The sequence below is a fragment of the Ambystoma mexicanum genome, chromosome 2q (assembly GCF_040938575.1).
Source record: "Ambystoma mexicanum isolate Mex_15411 chromosome 2q, UKY_AmexF1_1, whole genome shotgun sequence".
Classification (NCBI taxonomy): Eukaryota; Metazoa; Chordata; class Amphibia; order Caudata; family Ambystomatidae; genus Ambystoma; species Ambystoma mexicanum.
Genome location: NC_090924.1, coordinates 960,829,333 through 960,852,862, shown reverse-complemented (window position 1 = coordinate 960,852,862; position 23,530 = coordinate 960,829,333). Strand labels below are relative to the sequence as shown.

The window sequence follows — 23,530 nt, the reverse complement described above, 5'->3', positions numbered from 1 at the left end:
CACAATTAGCATACCAATGTCTCTGCAGCCCGGGCAATGGCCTAAGTGTGAGTTTAAATGCCCATGTAATATTCTGATGTTCCATCGTGGCACTTGGTATTTGACCAATCACCAACCATGTAGCAAAGAACTTCTAAAAGAGCTGCGTACTGCTTGGAATTTCTATCTTGATCATCCGGAGTTTGGAAGGCCAATCCTACTTGAATCACAAATGGCACTGATGCCAAAGAACCTGAAAAAGACACACATCAAACCTTAAAAGGTGGCCCTAAAGAACAAGCACTTTCCTTCTCGAGCCCTCAGCTCATCCACCTCCAACTCTCTGAAGGTCAGACGCTTCTTCAGGCAGATAGTGGGGGGTAGATTCCTCTCCTCGGCTGGTGCATCTCTCTGGAACAGCCTCCCTGCCTCTTTCAAACTTGAGAAGGACCACCTCAGGTTACGGAAGTAACTCAAGACCTTCCTTTTTGCCACTGCTTTCTCTCTCGCTCCCCTGCTGATGTTCTTGTCTGCTGCTGCCTCTTTCAAACTTGAGCAGGAACACCTCAGGTTCCGGAAGTAACTCAAGACCTTCCTTTTCGCCACTGCTTTCTCTCTCTCTCCCCTGCTGATGTTCTTGTCTGCTGCATTAACTGGTGACCTGGCCTCCCTCTGAAACGTATGGGGACCAGGCTCCTTTGCCACCACTTGCAACATTCACTTCCTTCAGGCCTACCACAGGCTAGGGACTGTATCTGCTTCCCTACAATCCCCTCTCTCCTTTCACTTACTTAGAACCGGCCACCCCAGCGGCACTAACCTGAGCTTTGCTATTGCACTCTCAGTTTCCCTCCCCCTGGCACTTCTCCTCTCACTTCCACTGGCAGTTGCACAATCTGAATGACACTAGGCCTAGTAGGATTGTGTGTTTTGTTCCCCTTGTCTTTCCCTTCCTTGTCTTACCATGCATAGAAATACTTGTGTACAGGCACGTTATAAATGACTTATCATATCATATATCAAATCAAGATGCTGGGGATTGAAGCAAGTAAATAATGTACTGTGCATCTGATAAACCTTCTCCCAATGTGTTCTGTGAACATTTTGCATTAATTTTCAATGATATTGTATGTTGCTGGGATTTATAAGGGCTGACTATACAAATTGCATGGCCTCTCCATCCACCTCAATTTCTTCTCTCTCCTTTTCTTCTTTGACTTACCACAATTATTTCTGTTAAGGGTCGATCTGCTCATATATTATATAACATAATATAATATTGATTTTAAAAGAAGCCCCTCATGAGTCATGGGTTGTCTGCCTGCAGAAACAGGATATTATCTGCACCACTACATTCAGAGGCATTGCAATGCTCCCTCCTTTCCTATTGCTCTCTGGCCGGCCTCTCTTGGACCTCTTCCTTTTCCCACCTGTGAGGCTAAAAACCTTGGGTCATCTTCGACTCCCCACTCTCCTTCTCTCCTCACATCTCTGACATCTCTAAGAAGTCACACTACCAGCTGCACCTCCTTAGCGGTATTCTTCCTTTCCTCTCCTACACCCGGAAGCTCACTGTCTCCAGAGCTCTGGTTCTCTCTGGGCTGGACTACTGCAACACCCTCCTTCTAAATCTGCCTGCTTCTACTCTCCGCCCTCTGCAACTCATCAAGAACAGGACTGCAAGACTTGTCCCTGACCTTAAGCCCAGGGATCGTATCTCTCCAGGACTGACATCTCTGCACTGGCTCCCAGTAGCTGCAAGGATTAAGTTTAAAACCCCCTGCATTGTCCACAAGGCCTTCTGGGGCCTGGGGTCTCAATACCTTCAACTCTCTCTTCCTAAATATCTTCCTTTTCGTGCTCTTGACTCATCTGCCTCCAACTCCCTCAGGGTCAGTCCCTTTTCCAAGCAACAAGTTGGTGGTAGATCTCTTTCTTCGGCTGGGGCCTCCCTCTGATACAGCCTCACTGCCTTCCTGAAACTTAAGGAGAACCATCTCTGGTTCCGGAAGCACCTCAAGACCTTCCTCTTTGCTTCTGCTATCTCTCCTCCTCTCCCCTGCTGAACTCCTGACTGAAATTGCACTGGTCACCTGACTACCCTCTGATCTCGGGCCCAGATCCCCTCCTCCCACCAGCTGCACTCCTGCACTGCCTCCCAGGCAACCCCTGCACTTAGGGACTGGTTCTGTATCCCTACAGTCCCCACCAGGTCTCGACACTTATGTCTACACTTACCCCTGCACTGCCACTAGGTGGCCACACTTTAGTACCTATTATTTTTATTTATTTCACTGCTTCATTACTGTTAATCCTATGTACTGCACTGCGCCCTCCCCGTGTCTGTGTTCTAAATGAGAATCACAACTTATTTCAAATGTATTAGTATTTGTAAGTGCAGGGTGCAACCAATATGTACTATATCTGGCTGCTGCTCAACAGTTGTATGGAGCTCAAAACTGTATTATGTACTAGATAGCATGTTGATATGTGCCAATAAATTCAACACACTGAAGAATATGGCAGGGTGATTCTAATAACTAACGGTGGTGATCAAACATTCAGGCAAGAAATCAATCCCAGTTACGCAATCGTGATTATACAATGACGGCATGACAGATATATATTTGTAAAATCACCCTCATGCCTTTGACTATTTTCACTGTACCACCCTCACAAACTTTCCATGCAATTCTAAACAATTCGCCCTTCCATCAAACCTTTAGTATTCTTCACCAAACATGTTCACACATGCTTGACTCCAGCTTCAGAACTGTTGGTTGTCAATTGCATATATCCTGGAACATTGCCTCTCTTCATATTCCCAGTTTACTTTTCTGCAATATAGGTCATGTGCATATACACTTTTTAAGGTTATCACATATACTATTGACACAAATTGAAGAGAACATTTGAGAAATGTCTTGGAAACACCCACTGCTCGTTTCTTATCCATTCGAAATCTGCGTTCTAAAATTGTCACTGCATTTGGCCTCTTTATCTGGGTTCTTCTGGTACATACAACCTGTTAACAGGAGCATACAGTCTTTGTGTTGGCTGTAGTATTCTGGTTTCTGAAGTCTTTTGTCTGAAAACTGGCCTTTGATTTGTCATTCCCATTGCAACTGCCTTGATGAGTTGTTTCCACTCTAGAGACTTCTGGGTAGCTGCTGAAAGCGATACCCTATAACAAGGGTGTTTCACCTTTTCCATTCATCTGATCAACTTCTCTCTGCGGACTCCACGATCACGTTGATGAATACTCATACTTTCAGATGCATCCATCACAAACAATATGTCTGGATATTGTACAATGCTGCACGCAGCTGAGAAAGAACTCTCTCTTGCAAAGAAGTATCTTGAGCAGATCCAGTGCCTCTCTTCAGTGGGACATCAGACCGATGCCCTCTGCAGTGTTGTTGACAACTTTCTTCAGCTGCTTCAACTTATCTGTTTGCATAATCCTCCGGGTTAGGAGCACCTTTGCCAAAGCGGTAACTTTGTTCGGTTTAGCCTGCATGTCTTGACTAAAATCCGGAGACCATCTGGTTGGTGCGATCCGGAGGGGCAGCTGATTTCAAGAGGTAGAAAGATGAGCCGCCAGTAGAAACTAAACTATGATGAGAAGTTGTTATCAAACCACTCCAAGGCACTCCTGTGGGATTCCACTGAGTCTACCTCATGTCCAAAATGCTGCTTTCATTCCTTTTTTTCCAGTCCATTCCAAAACCATTGCTCATATACATTTCAGCCAATTTAGGCGAAGCTCTGGTATCAGATGTTCTCCTCCTCTGTGCTCTTTCCTGCTCTTCTATGTCATTTTGTAAGGATTCCTGTTCAGCAATGGGGAGTGAAGGTTGTTGGGCAGGCCGTTTCATCATGTCTCTGGCGCATTTCTTCAAACGCCAGCAGTTTCTTTTTCAGAATATCCTCGTCTACACTGTCATTGTTTAGTGCTTCACTTTTGTGACTGTTGCCAGATCCTGTCCTGACGTGCCTTTTCTGGGTATGTAGCCGTTGCTTTTCCTGCTCTGAAATTTCCACCATGGCAGCAAAATGGTTGTTCTCCTTGTGAGGGTTCTCCATGTCCAACTCCAGTCTGCGCTTGATAACCCGGTTTCCAAAACTTCCGAACCAGAACTCTTACCAAATATAAGTCTTTTGTTGTGAATTCTGACTCTGCAACAGCACTGGAGAAGGAGTCTCTACGTCATAGGATTTAATAAGTTCCATTGTCGATGTGCTCTTTGCTTTATCTGACACACGATTTGGCTTAGACCCAAATCGATGATTTCTGGAGATTATAAAGTTGTGCCTGGGTCATACAATCTTAAAAATGTAGTGGATGTCTGGTCCGTCAAATGTAATTCAGTGACTAATGCGCCCATCTCTTTTGGGGGAAGTTGCCCCAAGATCTTTAATTTTCATCACACAGATCTCTTCCTTACACCCAATGTTTGGTTTCACTATATTCGAGGCATAGCAACTCTCAGGCGTACATTTGCTAAGGACTTTGCCTTTGTTAATATAAACTCCACTGTTATCAACTGCACAATTTGATACAGGCTCCAAAATTCACATTTTTCAGAAGATCTGGCGAAGCATTTCCTATTATTTTACTTCTCTCCATGGGATTTAAGTCACGCGTATTAGTCACATGTACTAATGGGGTTATTGATTACTATGTGGCCCACAGATGCTGTCCTTAACCAGGACTCAGGCACAGCTCTGGGATTGGCAGTTTGGCATAAGAACCTGTGAGGCTTCTGACAAGGTTACTTTCGTAATCAACTGCGAAGTTGCTTTTCAATTTTCGTCAGATTCAGTGCCCACAATCGATGGTGTTCCAGGTCTTGCAGGTGTGTCTGCTTTTAGATGTGGATAAACCTGCACTGCTTAGGCAATATTGCCAGTGACGGTGTATTTTTATTTCTCACCAGTGCAGTCTTTATCGTCATTTCTACTTTTCTTTGGTGGACTGCCGTGGAGGGCTGACCACACTTAGTTTTCTCTGCTGCAGAGGGCAGATGTCTTCTTCCTTCCTGTACTTATTTTATAACTGGTCATGCTGTATAGTCGGTTATGTGGGCGTAGGCCACATAAATTAGACGGAAACAACAGTAAATAAAACCTTCTTTATTCTCCCTTTCCAGAGTTCTCCCCGAGCTCTCGTAGATCCTCCTCTTCCTCCCTCACCCCTGTGCCATGTGTTTCCTCACCCTCCTTTAAGGTCGCCCTTAGTTTAAGGAGGACTGTCGTCATTTACTCTACAACAATGCATTGCCACCTGTTAACAGCAAGTGGAACCAGATGACTCTGGATTGAAATATACAATGCCCAGAAAAAAGGCAAATCCATTGACTATGCCAATTCGTGCTTTCATAGATGAGGGCACAACCTAATTCCTAATTATCTCACGTATGCAAGTTCATTTTAATATATACCGGTTCAAAATGGAATTGTATATTGTGCATAAGATAATGCTCACTGTTTCAGTTACATTATTTAGTTTGTGACATGTTATGACTTAAACTGATAAACTTGATTTTGTGTGAATTGTTCATAATGTGAAACGACTTTTGTTTCTGCAGGATGGCCAGTAATGCCAATGAAAGCACGGGGGAAGGTGATGATGGAAATTATAATTTCAGCTTTAAAATGTTCACCAGTTGGGACTATCTGATTGGCAATCCAGAAACTGCAGACAACAAGTTTGCATCAATAACTACAAGCTTCAAGGTAAAGCTCCAGTGATGTTCGTTCATCAAGTGTATGGACAGGCGTCCAGCTTTATTTTGTTCTGTTCTTTAGTGTAGTAGGTAATATAAACTATCTGTCCACAAAATATGATTTCAGCATCGATCAAGAGGAAATATTTGTGTGCTTCCTTGGGGTATGTTCTTAGTAATGCCTATTAGTTTATCCTTTGATAGTCTTCTTTTTGTCCGACTACATTTGGTAGACCCATATTAAACCAGTTTTTGTTTTTTGTTTTTCGGGTTCTCTTCACCCCCCTCTAAATACCTCATGACCACCGCCACCAATTTCCAATACCATCTGGCTCTCCAACCCCATACATACATGCATAAAGATACATACATATGCATACATGTATGGTTATTTGTCAGAATTAACCAAATGCAGTCGACCAAAAAGTCAAAGGATCGTCTCTCAAACAACGGTGTATGGTTCAACCCACACCATTTTGCTAATTAAGGAGAAAATGTCAATCTTTGCAATTTTTAGGTAGTACAGTTGCCTTCCAACCTCAAATTCACCTTGAGCAGTTCCTATATGAGCAATGGATGTGTTTTTAATATCTTGCAGACAGAGCATGGAGGTCATTTGAGTTGCATGTTCTCAGAAAGTACTGAGTCCCACCTAACATCATCCCTGATAAATGAGTCTTCTGACAATGGCAACAATATATTCCTGTTAAGTGCATTCATTTTATTTGTTACAAAGTGCAACCTTAAAACACTTTACCAACGTGGCTGTTCTAATAGTCCGCTGCAAGCCTATCTGCCTAGAGATGGTAGCTGCCATTCAATCTATTTCTGCTATGCGTGCCATCCATTTCACAACCTTTATCTCCATCATTCATTATTTAATATAGTCAAATAAGAAAGCATAGAAACCTTGTTCAAAACTGCTAGGGTACAGTGGCCACATTCCATGTCACCTCACTGCCCCCAGGCTCCAAACCTCCCACTGGGAATAGAGTGACAGCAATCAGAGAGGAAGGGTATGTATTGGATCTGAACATCAGCACCATGATATGTGACACTCAACGGACACCCAATTCATTCATTTTCTGGCTGAACTCAAGAAACATGGTTAGCTTAATTTGTGCGCATATGTAGACCAAACTGCAACACATTGTACATGGAAAGAAGCATGTTCATTTAGTAGTGATATGCTTAATGACATCCTAACGGTATATTGACAACTTGTGAAGAGGGGTGGACCAGACCCAGCGTGTCCAATCTCACAGAATAATATTGTAAGCGACTTCAATTCAACACTACAGCTAAGTCAATGCCTAGTCTGGGATGCTGATGGAAGCCCTTATTGATGTATTTTTATGTCCAGTTCGTTTACTCTGGATGACAACCCTTATATAACACCCCTCTCTTAGAATCCCCCTGACCCCACTGAGCCAAGAAGTAGGTTTGTTTTGCAAATTAAAAGGTTTATTTGAAAATTAAACAATATATATATATATATCACACTTTTATAATAACTTAATATGTGATAGCACACTTGTGAAGATGATAGTGATCAACAGTGGATAAGGTTACAGTGGTACACTCTTTTTGATGGCTTAGAAGTGATATAGAGAGGATAAACTAGCTGAGAATGCTTTTATGGCTTCAATGACAATGCAATGATGAATGAAAATGCAGTACAGAAAATAAACTTGATATGACTTCAACAAAAGACAATGTAATCACTTTTCTTTGACAATTCACCCCCCCTTTTTGCAATCAAATATAATTCAGTTCCCCCCTAGCGAGCTTAGAGGAGAACAGGTAGGAGTTTTAAACACAGGCAATATACTTTGATGTGGTATGCAAAGAAGTGAAAAATATACTAAAATGATTTTAATCCCCTCCAGAGGTTCAGGGTGGGTGACAGCTACTTTGTATTAGTTCAGGATCACTTTAGCAATGCTCTATGAATGATTGTCAGGTTGCAAACGAATTTCAGCAAAGGAAAGCAAGGACAAATCTTTTTACACGTGGCTGAAATTAAGCAAAATGTCAAATAGCGGCAAATTTAGTCACGTGCGTCAAGTGCAATTACGGAGGCACTATAAGGGGTAGCAAGTCGGTTTTAGGTTCGTTGGAAAGCTTAGAATCTTAGCTTCAAGATGACAGTTTTCAGGTTTAAAGATGACCGAATGACACGATTCTAGGAGGCAGTTCTAAATAGGTTAAAATAGTTTGGATTAGATTATTTTAAACTAAGAGATTGGTTTTGGCACAGTGAGTACTCACACTATATTTTTGAAATAAGCCGTCAAGGTCTGGTCAGGTTGGACGGGACTTCCGGCGGGTGGTTCTGAAGTCCCGGCTATCTGGGTCAGCTCTGCTCTCTGGGTCTGTCAGGCACCGGTTCTGCTCACAACGGTCTGGTCTGTGGTTCTCACTGGTTCCGGATACAGCACCGCTGTCTGGATACTGCTACAGGTTCTTGCAAAAGTTCTTGGCAAAGAATTCAAACAGCTCGCCCGGCTGTCGAATAGTTTGGTTGGTTTTGAGGCCTGCTGAAGAGAACTCAGCTTGTGGTTTAGGCCTTTGCTTTAAATTGTGGAGTCAGAGTTCTAAGTTCTGGTCTCTGTCTAGCTGGAGTCAGTCTAGGTCTCTGGAGTTCTGGATGTGAATTCGTCCATCAGCGTGCTCCGCAGAAAATGGGAATTGAGTGTCTCTACCTGTCCCAGCAGTCTCTTTTTATGTGTTCTACAAGTGGGTGTGTGCATGGACATAACTGAGCCGGCCCCTCGCAATCTATCATTGGCCACGTCCTCCTCTCTCCCTTGATTGGGGAGCTGGGTTGTGTGTCATCTTTATGGCTTACAGAAAGACACTCCCCTTGTCAATGTGCACACAAATCTATTTCTGATCCAAATACATATTTCCCAGATACACAATTTGTTGAAATTACATGTACATATTACAGATTACTTATGGTCCCTGCTTGTTCAATTCTGATCTTCCTGGGGGCTTGCATTCAAAAATGGCAACTTAATTTCGTTTTTAGTTGGTTTCCCAATGTTAAATCTGTATCAAAAATGACACAAATGTACACCCTCCTCCTACACACATTCCAGTAATTTACTAGGTTTCTAGCATAAACCCGGTGTCTGTAATATCAATAAATAGCGGGGTTTCGCCTCAGAACATGGTACAAAGTTGAATCAAGTCTTGAATTGTGGGTACATTTCTTAGATTAAGGTTCTCCAAGTTGCACATTTTTGTGAGCTTAATACAATGTTTTAGAAGCATTTAACTTAAACATATATTTGCTGCAATATGATTCCACAAAAGTGTCTGGGTCCGCCCCCATAAACTTGGGAGTACCACATGTCTCTCCACTCCCAGGCAGGGCTCTGTTTACAGTCCACACTGAAAATCAACATACCCCATTCAAGGGAGAGAGTCTACTGTGTCGGCTGAGGTCAGCAGGCCAGGGGGCCACTCTGCATTTGGTTAGCATGTCCATGTGATGTCCTGGGCTGTTGTCTGGGTCTCTGAGGTGAGAAGGTTTCCCAGCCTCTTGGCCTGTTAATGCAATCAGATTGTCTCTGGGAACAGCAGGTGGTTAAGAATTTTAATTACCCAGCAGGCCTTTGAAGTTTCCAGCTGTCTCAGGAGGCTGATTAGCTTCTGAAGTAGCAGTTGAAGTAGCTAGCGGTTTGTCCACAAACCGCTAGCGTCGGTTTGTGGACAAAGCTGGTACTGCACTCATTTTTGGGATCTGTCTTGAATTAATGTATTTCAATAGGGTGGTCTTTTGCTTGATAGTATAGGATCCTTGCTTAACATTGTTTTGATGGCATCCTTACAGTAGAGTGGTGATGTGGAACCCCCCACAAGAAGGTTGTATCTTTAGAGTGGTCTTGTGCCCATGATTTTAGCAACTTTTTGACATCAATGAAAACGGATTTTGAACAGAACCATCTTTCTTTGTACTGGTGGGTGGCAGATTAGGTGACCATTTTGGGTTTGCGCAAACTGCGCGGTTCTCCTGGAGTCTGGCGTGAATGTGGGCGGGGACAGCTCATCCCCACATCTACCCAGTCTATTGATTTAGTTTGTTCTGGGATAGAATAATGGGCGGCGACAGCTCATCCCCACATCTACCCAGTCTATTGATTCAACATGGGTCAAAACCCTTGACAATATGAATATCACCTTGGATATTAGGTAGTCCATCAAGATCACAGGCCCCCACCCACCCTAAAATAACACTTGAAATCTCTTAACAGAGATTGCGAGAGAGACCCCACAATCAAATCCATTGAATATCAGTAACACTGTGTAAGGCCAATCAGAGACCCCAATTCTCTTGAGAGGGTCAGGCAAAGGAATATGCTGTTTTGTTAAAATTCTGCAAACATAATATGTGGCAGGCCAGAGGATTGTGAATTATGCATTTGCACAACCTCAATGTGTAAACATATGTTGTGGTTGCATAAACCAGCATTGCATAGATATGTACCACCTGCAACAGCCACTGCTAAGGTAGACTCCTTCTGTACTGGGAAGGAAGCATCTGGTATTATATCAGAAGATAAAGGTAGTTCAGAACCATGACTTTGCACCGGGTTAAAAAAAAAAGTAAGAAAGAGGCCCAACCATAGCCAGCAGCACAAGCCACCACTATTAGGGCTGTGATGCCTCACTTGGATCGCTAACCCCCTGCAGTGGAAAGGAGAGGTGTGCCTACACATGGGAGTTACTGGAGAGACCATCTGTTCTGTCATGCAGCCAAACATTGCCTGCAATCAGCTGTGGTTGCCAGCCAGGGGTAGATGGAGGACAGTGCATTTACAGATGTTCTGGAAGCTCACATGCATGTCCTTTATTCTGGCATCTCTCACTGTATTGAGCAAGAGGCTCACAATGTTCCATGGAACTCTGGGCTTCACTCAAGAATGCTGACCTTTAAGGGAAAGGAAGCCCCCACCCAACCTATAGCTTAGCTAACAGGAAATGTCTAGCCTCCCTTCTGTGTGACATGGTTATACATGGTCATTGGCTCAGATTCAAAAGAGATACCTCTTTATGTCTGAGTACAACACCACGTTATGCATTGCTACAAAGGCACTTGTTGATTCATTGGGTTCTTTGAGTAGCCTCATTGGAACTCTAAGCAGGCGCCCTCTTTCAATCCTATCAGATAAGCACAGATGACACAACCATTGCACCTTATCAAATAAGAACGTGTTATCTCACACACATTCCAGAAGGGACAGAGAAGGATAAAACAGAGCATTCAATGGCAAAATACATCATCACAACATTTGCATATTGAGTAAAAAAAATACTCTTGTTGTAAAAAAGAGTACCTGGTTATTTACAATGTAATCTCACACAAGTCGGTTCTCAATGAAACACCACCAAATCAAAACCAATCAACCCGTTGCAGGGACCAGGTCATATTTGCCAAATCACATTCTTGAGCAAGGTTTGCCAGAAACCATTTCTCAAAAACCAAAATCCAAAACAGCTCTGCTCATAACATACATGGGCTCCTTAGAAAACCAAAAAGCTTCAATACCAACTCAGTTAAGAGAAACCTTCCAAAACAAGATATTCAAATTCATACTAAATAATTGCATACTTCATAATAAATCACTGTAGAAGAAAAATGCAGTAATAAAAGCGCAATATCAATGAATCAATCCTGTCTCTCCAGTTTGCATACATCAAAAGCAAACATTCAGTAAATAAAAACCACAATATTAATGAAACAGTCACTAATTTCAGAAAAATCCAATATTTCAGAAATAACAAGAGATTACCCATATCACCGGTATGATGTCTGCTTGCTTAGTCAAACAGGCATCCCCTTATGGCTCTAGTTGGTCAGCTGTGACAGGACCCTCTAATAGAATGCATCTCCTCAGTAATCCAATTCGCCAGCCCCACTTCTAAAACATAAATAGCATTATATACTTTTTATTTGGAAAAATCCCTTGTTATTATACTCACATGTCACTTGATGGACAGTTTCTCTTGGGCTGATACATCTAATACAGATCTGTGGCACAGGGATGTCAAGGTCCTGCCCTTAAGGTGTGATGCGTCTCAACAATCTAATTGGTACACCCCTTCAGCATTAATCCGGGGTAAACAAATGTTCAATGCTCTGTGACATATCTCTCACATACAAAAAAGCTTGCATTGTCTGTCTGCATCTGCTTATCGGTCTGCAGCAAAATGCGTTTTACGTGTCTGAGGCCTCATTTGATCTGTGCCCAGAATAATGTTCCTGGGACAGGCTGCCCTACAGCAATTATTTCTTTGCTATAATCAGTCCTGCGCTTTTTGCATATGACAACTAGTATCCTATTTCTTTTATCATAGCACTGCCAAAAGCTTGTATGCATAAAGGGCAAGGCCGGCACACTGTATTCACAGAGCACTGCTATTCCAATCTTTTTATGGGGATTTAAATGAGGATTCTGGTGTCGTTTTTGCTGGTTCACTCTACAATCTATAGAATTATTTGCAGATATATATGTATGTTCATAAATGTAACTGTACTCTAAAAACACACAGATCACTGGAGAGGTTGGTTTGCATATAAAAGAAAATACTGGCTAACCCAGGTGCCTAGAGCTTTCAATGTTTCCCGGCACTGTGATGCTGTTCTAAATACATCTTGATTTAGGCTCTTAGCCCATCCATTATGCAATAGAATCTGGACACTAAATTAAACCAACAGTACATGGTCAGGCCAGGTCAGGTCTATGCTGGTTTTGCTTATATGAGGGGAATTCTAGAAGGTCATAGTGTCTCATATTTTGCTGCTTTCCCCTGGAGTGCAAAATGGGTGACAACACACGTCAAGAGGGAAAAGACTGAAAAATAGTTTATATCTATACTAGAACCTGTCCTGCCTTAGGCTGCTCATGTTTCTCACCACTCTTCTCCTGGCCACCTTCGGTCTACCACCCTCCACAATCACTCCATCCAACACCTAGCCCATGCAACCTTCGGCTTCCACTCCTACTCCCTTCTTGACCCTCACCACTAAAGCTCCTGCTCCCTTGCATCAAAAATACCAGTGACATATTTATGTTGAATTCATCTCTTTTATGGAACTTATCATCAACAGAAAGACCCTGGGAAAAAGGTCTTGTCTGCATCTTTCAGGATGCAGGGGTACAAAAAGGTCTCATGTTGGCTGCACTTGGCACATTTTGGCTGCTCTTTGGAAGTGGAGGGAACCCCACAAATTCTAATATTTGTTGACCTAAGGAAGTATAGAGAAGCCAAAAAATGCTCTTGTTTGCAGGTTTCAGGTAGGAGGCTAGCCAGAAAAATGCCCAAGTTTGTGCCTCTGCTTAAAGGTGAATCTCCCCTCTACTACTCTACTTTTAAGTAGTCAGAGAAGGACCTAACAGCTAGACTTAAGAACATAACAATCATTGCACAAACTATAATGTCTTTCATCATGATATGCAACTTATAGCTCAGGTATAAGCCGTCTGACACCAGAGATATCCATTTAACAACTATAACCACAACGTACTAAACAAATTGGATCCACTATTTGGTGTGGACGTTTGAAAAGTGCAACACATCCTCATTATCAGAGCTGGTTATTGGACATGGCTACGTGTCTTGCCACAGACCATTTCAATGTGGAGTGCTTCAATTTAATGACTATGAATTGTTCAACAAGTGGCACTGTGAGGATTTTCTGTGTCAAATACAAAATACCCGACAGCCTTAATCTCTCACCCAGACTGTTCACCAGTGGAAGGGACATCATAGTAATACTATGGCAACTCTCACAAATGCTGCAAGCCAGAAAGAATATTTTCAGATCCAAAACTGTAGTGGTTCATCATTCAGATGCGTGTGAGATATGTAAAGCAGATATGTATCCTCCATCCGAGTGCTATAAATGATGTGTGTTTTGTATACCAATCATCATTAAGATTTCCGGATCAGTGAGGAGTGTCTCCATAGGCTCTCTATGGCCAGACTATAGCTGGCATCCATAGTATGCACAGAACATAGGTCTGGTGGAGTAGGCAACTAGAAAAATATACTTCATGATGATGATTAATACTTTATTCTTAAACATCTCTGCCAAAGGCCTGTGGACAGGGGATGTTGTATTTTCTCCCTGCCAGCTTTGCACCTGCAGGGTCCGTAGAGTTCCCATGCATTTGAAAAGTAGCCTCATTGACCTTGAAACCCGCTTCAACAACATTTGACCCGGCAGTATTTCAACATTTGTTCCAGTCAGGCTATGCATCGATCCCCACCAAGGTTGAGAGCACATCTCAAACAGCCACACTGTATGAAACCCGCTGGAAAGATCATTGTCCCTTACCATCTTGGACAGGTTGAGTTTGAGCATTTCTACATGGATGTAATTACCACACTGTTTGTTTTTCAAAAGATCTGGATATATCAGAGCAGCAACTCTGTAACCATTATTAAAATCACATGGCTTTCTTCATTGTATAAGAGCATCTTTCTGTTTCAATGCTACTAGACCTCTTCACTTGTTGAAACTTAAATTCCTACCCTGCTTCAGTTTTGAGACATATTAATTAACAGTCTGTACGCAAACTGGTGTTATTTGGTTTTATCTAGTACAGTGTTATTAATGTGTCTGATTATAATTATGCATGTGTGGTCCTGTTGTATTTGATGTGATGTTGGTGTTTTGTGACAAAGCTCTGCCAAAATGTGGCAATCCACAGTGGGGTGTTAAAAGGGGCAGGGTACCACCATGAGCTAGTGGGTGCTGTGCCCGGAGGAGCTAGACAGAGGTTCCACATGTCAACTCAACTAGGACTCTGCAATAGTCAGCGGAGAGTCACAGGAAGCACAATACCAATGGGGGCAACTATGCATCTTTTGTCCCCACTACCCTTGGCAGTAACCAGAGTCAGGGACAGGGACTGCCAGGGGCCTCATATAAAATGCTTCCCCTACCCTACGGTAAGAACATAACAATCATTGCACAAACTATAATGTCTTTCATCATGATATGCAACTTATAGCTCAGGTATAGGCTTCAATCGAGCCATTAACGCTCCTCAGAGAGATCAGAACTCCTCCTTAGTAAGGGAGTCTCTCCCATAAAAGAATCAATGTCACAGTGTCTGGACATCCTCCAAAATACTATCGCCTCTGTGGTGCTGGTGCCAAGATAATAAGATTACCATATGACTTACACTTACCCGGACCTTAACGCCCCTGGGGTTACAACATCATGCTGAAATAATGTAAATGAGATTCCATAGAACATGCAAAGAAAGAAATAAACACACAACTTTCTCTGTGTGTCAGGGGAGTTACAAACGTACATGCTTCCCAATGAAGGAGCATTGAATATAACCATCATCCTCTCCTGCTTACAGAAAGCTCAGTAATTATATTCTAGACGAGTGGGCAGACCCAGGCTCATACTTGTACTAAACCCAGGGCTTCCAGAGAAAGGGATAAAGGCTTCAAATCAGCCCATATCCCTTCTGAGATCCAGGATGGTGGCAGGCCTTCTTGTAAACCTAGGCAGCCCCGCGGTAAACTACATAACCATCAAATTAAGACCAATCACAAGCGAGCCAGACCTCAGTCCACAGGTGTCTTCAATTCCAAGGAGCCCCAAGGAGGTGAGAGCCAGCTTTATCTCTAATGCAGCCAGCTTACTTTGGAGGTGTGGGGATTTTGAGTAGTAGCTGGGGGAAAGAGTTTGCTGGAGAGTGGCAAGAGAGATCAATTCTGAAATGGGATTAGGAGGAGAAAGCTGGAGGTTGGCGAGAAAGCATGGAGGGGGTCAGAAGTTGAAATAAGTATCAACAGAAGGAGAAAAGCTGCTGTAGAATGGAGGAGGAGAGAGGTTGGAGAGTGAATGAGGTTTGAGAAGGAGATCAGTACAACTAGGATGAGACATGTGGAGGAGTGGAAGAGGTGAACCATTGGGGAGAGAGAGAGATATAGAGGAGAGAGAGAGAGAGAGAGAGAGAGAGAGAGAAGAGAGAGAGAGAGAGTGAGCGAGAGAGAAAGAGAGAGAGATTGAGGGAGAGAGAGAAAAGGGCTAGGGGTACACCTATTGGACTAAAGAAGGGAGGAGGAGCCAAGACATAACTAAGAAGTAAGAACAGAGTGATTCTGAAGGACCAAGACAACCCAGGACAGAACTCCGCTGAGGCGGGAGGATGTATATGGTTGTGCCATCTCATATGGGTGAGGGAATTTACCATAAAGAAGTCTGCCAAGGAAGTACTGAAGGGCTCAGGGCCCTATATCAGGGATGAGGTTAGAACCTTTCAATGTCCAAGGAAAAGAGGGAAAGAGGGGTTTCTGGTAAAACATGCCAATTTCCTAGCCTTACTGGAGGAGAGTGGCAAGCTCTACCAAGTTCAGAGAACCTCAGCAGCAGAAGGCTAAGACCTACATACTCAATTGACCAGGCTTTAGAAACACTGCAAAACCCTCAACCCAAAGCAAAGGGAGAGAGTTATTGTATGGACTCACCTACAGGAGTGGACGTTCTCCATTTCTTGAACTGTTGTAATAAACTTTCGTTTTGATATTTGAATCAAGACATTTTTTTCCATTTGTTTGTCCTTGATTGTTATATAAAATAAAACCCCTTTTACGACAAGCTACCCTTTGTCACTCCATGTTTGCATTCCATCTGGCTCCCCTGTTACCATACGCAAGCAGACACAAGTGTGCACATGTAGAAGGGGATTACATAACAGCCCAAGCACAACTATTGTGGCAAGTGTTTTGTATGCCATATCTTTACACATATGCTTAACATTCGGATGATCCCAAGTCACATTTTTTAGTTGGGCTAGATGATGGTCTATCCCACAAACATTTGGCTAGAGACTTATACAATTGGCCTCATTACACGGTAGACGGTAAGGGTTAACGGTACCTTATTACGAGGTCCCTTTGGGGGTTGCTACTTTAACACCTGCTTTTAGCAGGCGTTAAAAAACGAACCCGCAAAGGGACCTTGGTGCTAATTACCAATTACAATTACCCCTATGGGGGCAAAAATGGGAATGGGGAAGGGTCTTGGTGAATGGGGAATTACCGCCCACGCTCACCTTGGAGTAGGGCTGTAATTCCGCCATCCACCAATGCGGACACGGTAAAATACCGGCGGCATCCATGGCGCTAATAGCACCATGGTTACCGCCTACCGTGTAATGAGGCCCAATATGTGGATAAGGTGAATGTGCTAATTGGTTAGTGTGTTATAATTCAGGTCATTATACAAAAGCTTGTGCTTCACAAGTTAAACATTGGCAGTGCTTAAAAACTACGATCAATTGGGTGAAGACTGATAGACCACAGGCAATACTTCATGCTGGAAAAGAGAAGCAAGACACTGCAAATAAATGCACGTACTTATGCGCACAGACACTTATGCACTGAGGTAATTGCACACTCATGCACATAATCATGCAATCATAAATGGGAAAACAATAGTATTAGGTTTACGAGCAAGACAAGATCAAAAGTGGGATATAGCTGCACTATGGGTGAAGAAAAACTGGTTGTAACGCTCACCTGAATCCCTCGGAGGCATAGGTACGGGCTGGGAGATTTCAGTGTCTTCTAGGGTCACGCGCAGGCCTCTGGTAACACCCTGGATGGGCCCCCTCCTCACCGTAATTTTGACCTGGAGGGTGAGGTGTCTGCAAGTAGGAGAACAAGGGGTTAATGTATGTCTGGTTGGCCAATCTGACTTTCCCCTTTCTGGATTTCCCACGTTACTCGTAGACTGAATGTGCTCACCTTAGATAGGCGAAAGCGGAGCCCTCCATCCTGCGTCTGTGCAGGGGCGCTAATGCCAGTTGCTTCACTGGTTAATAGCCCAGCCTCTTGATTTCAGAGGATGAAGTCGGGGAGCAAGGCCGTCGTTAGCCGCACGAACAGTAATTGCTTGAATATGGAGTTTTATTTATATGTCCCCTTAAATGTCTCTTGCCTTTGCAGGTCCGGTATGCAGATAAGGTAAGCGAGAGGAATGCCGGAGCTCGTGAAGGCACGTAAGCAAAAAATGTTATTCGAAGTTAAATGCACTTCTTAATGTCTCTTTTCCCTTTTTCAGGTAGCCGTAGCAGCCGGCGTTGGAGATGGACGCCGAGGTACGTGCCGGAGTATTGGCAAGCAGATTACAGCTAGAAGGCACGTGAGTAGTGATGGCGTACAGTGCCCTTAATGATGTCCTTCTTGTTTTTGCAGGTGCGGTTAAACAGCGCTTGGCGGAGATCGAGGCGTACGTGGCACAGGTAAGCACAATTATCACGGAGGTTCACTAACCAATGTTCTTTGTTTCCGCAGGGTTGCCGGAGTATGAAGAGTGCGGTACGCGGCCTCAGAATGCACCGATGGACGAGGCAAGTGCAGCGCTGGTTTTGCCTTGTCCTAACCTGGTGTCCTTGTTCTCTTTCAGACGCTGCTGAAGACTGAAGACTGGTTTTCCGGGAGTTAAGACTGAAGATTTCTTGTTCACAGATGCAGAAGCTGAAGATTCTCTGGAGCTGACACGGTGAGCGTCCTGCTGCTAGTGCAGAATAACGCGAAGCACGTTGCACTGATCGGGTGTGGTTTAAATAGGCCACTGGAGTGCTTAGGTGTCTCCTTCCACAGCCTCGCCCAGGCAAGAAAGAAGTTCCAGCTTCCAGAACAGTTCCAGTATCCAGTCCCAGGGAGTGGTGCTGGCCACACCCAGAAGGTAAAGTAGTTCCAGCCAGGAATGGATGAGGATATCATCCTACAGGAAAGTGAGCAGCATGGTCTGCAGCAGGTAGGTCCACCCAAGCACCATTCCTCTCAATATGAGCCCGGCGCTTCCTGTGCCGGGACTGGGTTCCCTTATGAGCCTGGCGCCACTGGCGCCAGGACAAGGTCCAAAAGGCCCCTGTGGGGACCGACTGGTGCCTGGAATGGAAGTTGTGACCCTGCTTCCAAGGATGTTGGGCTGGGTCTGACTCTTTGGAGGCAGCAGTCATGACACTGGTCCCAACTGAATCCCAGTCATATCTTGGGTTTAACCTGGATGCAACTGAGAGTGTTGGGTCTATATTGGCCGTTTGATGAGTAAAGCGTCCCAAATGGCAGCCCAGATGAAAACAATCAAAAAAGAATACTGTAGATTCTCGCTGTGTCCACCTGTTTCGTTCTACAGAATTAAAGTAGTGCCAAGTCTCCTATATGGCTCATAGATACCATGGCTTACAATCTGTGCCATATGAAAAAGTTGAGTGCAGGGCCTGGAAACATGCGCTGGGCTTGCTAGATTGATTACCTATCGCAGCACTAAGGTTTGAATTAGGTTTGAGTTCTTTACGTAGCCTTATGGACTAGAAGATTCTCCGATTATACAGAAGATTACTTGTGCCAGTGAGGAGTTCCTTATATGAAGAACTGGCTGGGGTAGTACTGTTGGGAACTGTGAAATAAGTTTAGAACTTTAGGGTATGAGCTGAAAGAATGTTGAGTGATATAGGAACTACAGCTGGGGTGCTAATGGTAAATCCAAATGATGTAATCTGCATAGATGGGACTGGATAAATATAATCCAGAAGATGAGAGGGTATAAATTATATTCTATCCTCTTTAATGTTGACAAACCACTGTGGACCTCATTACGAGAATGGAGGTAGCCATGGAGCTATTAGCTCGATGGCTGCCTCCGTTCCGGGCTGCATTACCTGGTTCCTGCAATGGGGACTTACCGGGTTACTCCAAGATAGGAGGACCCGGTAAGTCCTCCATGCAGGAACCCATCCTCATTCCCATTTGAACCACCATAGGGCTCAATGGGGAGGGAGGTAATAACGGGCAGAGTATAACTTGCCCGTTATTGCCTCCCTCTTCCCCTCGCGAAACCCGGAAAGCACGCCTGATTTTGCCAGGCGTGCGATCCGGGTCCCGCGATGGGAAGCTCGTAATCGGCGCTCCCGGATTGAAGGGGGCCGGTCCCGTACCGGCCCCCTTCATTCCAGGAGCGCCAGGGTTATAATGAGGCCCTGTGTGTTTTTCCAAAATATCTTGTAAAATTCCCAAATAGCTTTTGGGCCTGCCAGTTCCTCGGATGTAGATTAAACTTGCTCCCAACAGTGGAAATATGTAATATTAGAACACGTGTGGATGGAGCAAGTGCAGGCTGTCCTCTTTGCAGTGATGTGGATGTGGTTCAAGACCATGAACATATTGGGCCTCATTATGAGTCTGCCGGTCCGGGAACTATGGTACCGGTAAGCTTGCTGGTACCATAGTTCCCGGACCGGCAAACTATGAGTTGTGCTCGCGCATGCCTGTGTGCCTGTCAGGTCTCAGCTGGCGGGCACACAGGCACCCACGAGCACAACATGTCGGATGCACCGGCACAATTCACGGATGGTGCCGATGCATTCCGGCTTTCCCATTCCCATTGAGCCCTATCAGGCTCAATGGAAATGGGGAAGAATTTTTCCAACACCCTGGAATGGGCAATTACTGGGTCCACCAGGGTTGTAATACCCGGTAATTGCCCAATCCAGGGTGCATAAAAAAACGACTCTGGTGGCAGCCGTGCCAGCATTACAGGCACGGCTCTCCGCCAGGGTCGTAATGAGGCCCATTGTCCTGTTTTGTACTGCCTTACAGTTAGTAAGAATTAGGTTATTGAGCCAGTTCACACATGATTTCCTTTAATTGGATCCTGAAATATTTTTTGCCAGAATTTTGAGTGGGGAAGCTACTGCAACTACAATTGGTGTTATAAAATGTAAAAGAGGCAAGTGTAATTAAGATATGGTACTGTTGCTAGCAATTTGTTTTAAATGTATAGTGAGTGATAATCCGTTTTAATGCATAAGTTAAATGAAAATCTGATGTGCAATTTTTTAATAATGTTTTAATTTGTGTATTTGAATTATTGATTTGTGCAAGATTTGTGTAAGATTTGTGTAAGATTGAGTATTTTCAAAAAATAATAATCATGCAATCAAATCACACATCCAAAGATCAACACAAACTGAACAACCACACACTAATTAACCAATTAATTAATGAGGAGTGTGGTTAAAATGCACATTCTGTGAAAGGAAACTCTCACCATCATCCTCTTTGTCGTGCCTTCGCCAGACATATGGACCCTTCATATGGTCTCTGTGCTCTCCCCTTTCTCCTCTGCTCTCATTAATGGTGGCACCCGCTGGGACGCCCTCCTGGCATCCTTCCATTCCTCTAAAGTTATCCTTAATGTCTATTCTAATGGGACCGTCCTGGTCCAAGGCCCCCAGGCCAACCTTCACCTCTTTGATAGATGCTTCCCGTGCCTCATCAACTTCCTTTCTTATCCTGCTGTCCCCTCTCCCCTTTCCGTAACTACCTCGCCTCCCCCTTCTGCCTCCTCCAAGGCTACCTTGACCTCTCCCTCCCTCTCTGCCCCCTCCCGGGCTCTTCCTAAACCTCTGCAGGGCATAACTCTGATCTGTAGCCCTCCCCGGAAGTCTTTCAAGGATGGCAACCTTCTCCATATTGCCACTCTAAACTCTCGCTTCGCTGTAAAACACTCCTCTGATATCTGCCACCTTCTGTAAGAACTTGACCTTGATGTCCTCTGTCTCACTGAGACATGGTTTACGGCCAGCTCTGTCACGAGCTTTGATATGCTCTTACCTGACGGCTACAAGATTCTCTCCGCTACCCAGGGCCAACCGCTCTGGGGCGGTGTAGCCCTGATCTTCCCCGAGTGGATACCTGCCTTTGTCACTCCTACGCAGGCCTACTCCTCCTTTGAATGCCTCGTCTGCAGGCTCTCTCTCTCCCCTAGCCATTCTCTTACTGTGGCTACTATCTTTCCGCCACCTGGTCGGATCTCCTCCTTCATCTCTGAGTGGGCTGACCTCTCCTCTTCCCTCTTGGTCTCGACTACCCAGCTCCTCCTTCTTCGGGACTTCAACATCCACCTGGATGCTGCCAGTCCTCCCTCTGGACTCTTTCACGACCTCTGCGACTCTCTCTCACTCACTATTCTCACCTCTGGCCCAACTCACTCTGCAGGGCACACCCTGGATGTTCTTATCTCCTCAGACCTTCCCCTCTCTGTCCCTATCACCACTCCTCTCTCCTGGAGTGATCACTTTCTCCTCTCCTCCCACCTCACCCTCCCTACCTCTCAGGCCATGCCACTTCCATCACTGCCACCCACCTTCTCGGTCATCTGACCCATGAAGCGCGTGTCAGCTGAGGCGTTCGCTGCCACCTTCTCACCCTCCTTCCCCCTTCAGCTGACTCTCATCCTGACCCAGCCCTCTCCACGCTCCTCTCAGCTATATCTGATACTCTTGATATCCTTGCCCCTGTCATGAGAATCCGCCTGAAGCCCAAAGCCAAGTGCAACTCCTGGTACGATTCTGAACTCTTCACCCTAAAACGCAAGTGTATGGTGGCTGGGAGGCAATGGCGTGCTTCAAGTGCATCCTCTGAGAAACTGGCCTGCCGCCTGCTGCAAAGGCAATACCGGCTCTCTGTTCTATCAAAGAAGAGAGCGCATATTCAAGCCTGTGTCTCTGCGGCATCTAATAACTAGGCTGAACTCTTTAAAATCTGCACGGAGTTGGCCAATCGTGCCGCAGTCTCTACCTCTCCTGTCCCCTCCGAGGCCCTCTGTACGGCACTGGCTTCACATTTCATCTCCAAAACTCAGGACATCCTGTCCTCTCTCTCCTCCTTTCCACCCCCTCCCCCCATTGCCTGCTTTTCCTCTGGCGACTCTGCAGCCACCTCTCCTCCCTCCTTCTCTGCCTTTCCCCTGTTCTCTGCAGACGAGGTTGCTATACAAGTCCGATCTATGAAAGTCTCATCAAAACAGGTTCATCCCTGTTCCTCCAAAACCATCAAGGACCACATCGACTCCCTGACACCTGCCCTGGCTGATTTCAGCAATCAATCCTTCGCCACTGGAGTCTTCCCATCCCCCCTGAAGCACTCCCTTGTGCACCCTCTTCTCAAGAAACCCACTGCCGACCCCTCCTGCCTGGCCAACTATCGCCCAATCTCAATCACTCCCTTCCTGGGCAAGCTCCTGGAGAAACTGGCCATCTCCCAGCTCAATCTCCATACTGAATCTGTCGGCTGTCTTCATGACCACCAGTCTGGCTTCAGAGCTGCCAGAAGCACAGAAACTGCTCTCCTGAACATCCGTGAAGACCTGCTCTCCAACCTTGACTCTAACACACCTTGCATTCTCATCCTGCTTGATCTCTCTTCTGCCTTTGACACAGTCAACCATGCCATCCTGCTTAACTGTCTCCGTGATAACCTGGGTATCACCGGTCAGGCTCTGGCGTGGCTGACTTCTTTCTTCTCTGACCGACCCTCCCAGGTCCAACTTGGGTCCTTCCTCTCTGCTATCTTTTTATCTACCTGTGGTGTCCCCCAGGGGTCTAACCTCTCTCCCTGGCTGTTCAACCAATACCTGGCACTCCTGGCCCACTGCATCGCCGCTCTCTGCCACAATTTTCAGTGTTATAAGGATGACACCCAGCTCATCTTCAGGCTACCCTCTGCCTCCTCCTCCACTTCCCTCATCTCTGACTGACTGTCTGCTATCCAGGAGTGGTGTGCTGCCAATGACCTCTGCCTCAGTGCCAGTAAGACTGAGATTCTCCTCATCGGCACACCCACTCCCTCCTTCTCTTCAGCTCTCTGGCCGGCCTCCCTTGGCCCTCTTCCTGCTCCCACCTGCAAGGCTAAAAACCTCAAGGTCATCTTCGACTCTACACTCTCCTTCTCTCTTCACATCTCTGACGTCTCTAAGAAGTCACACTACCAGA

At 45.0% G+C, this 23,530-nt stretch overlaps 1 protein-coding gene and 1 pseudogene across 1 annotated transcript in view; one reads left to right on the top strand and one right to left on the bottom strand.

The window, feature by feature from the left end:
• Nucleotides 1–23,530, top strand: part of LOC138568821 (transmembrane channel-like protein 2) — a 636,652-nt gene that overhangs the window by 208,598 nt on the left and 404,524 nt on the right. Inside the window, exon 8 of the mRNA XM_069646590.1 lies at nucleotides 5,571–5,718. Within this exon, the coding sequence (XP_069502691.1) occupies nucleotides 5,571–5,718 (148 nt within the window). The remainder of the gene's footprint in view (nucleotides 1–5,570; nucleotides 5,719–23,530) is intronic.
• On the bottom strand, nucleotides 2,928–4,212 carry LOC138570340 (centriolar coiled-coil protein of 110 kDa-like; annotated as a pseudogene).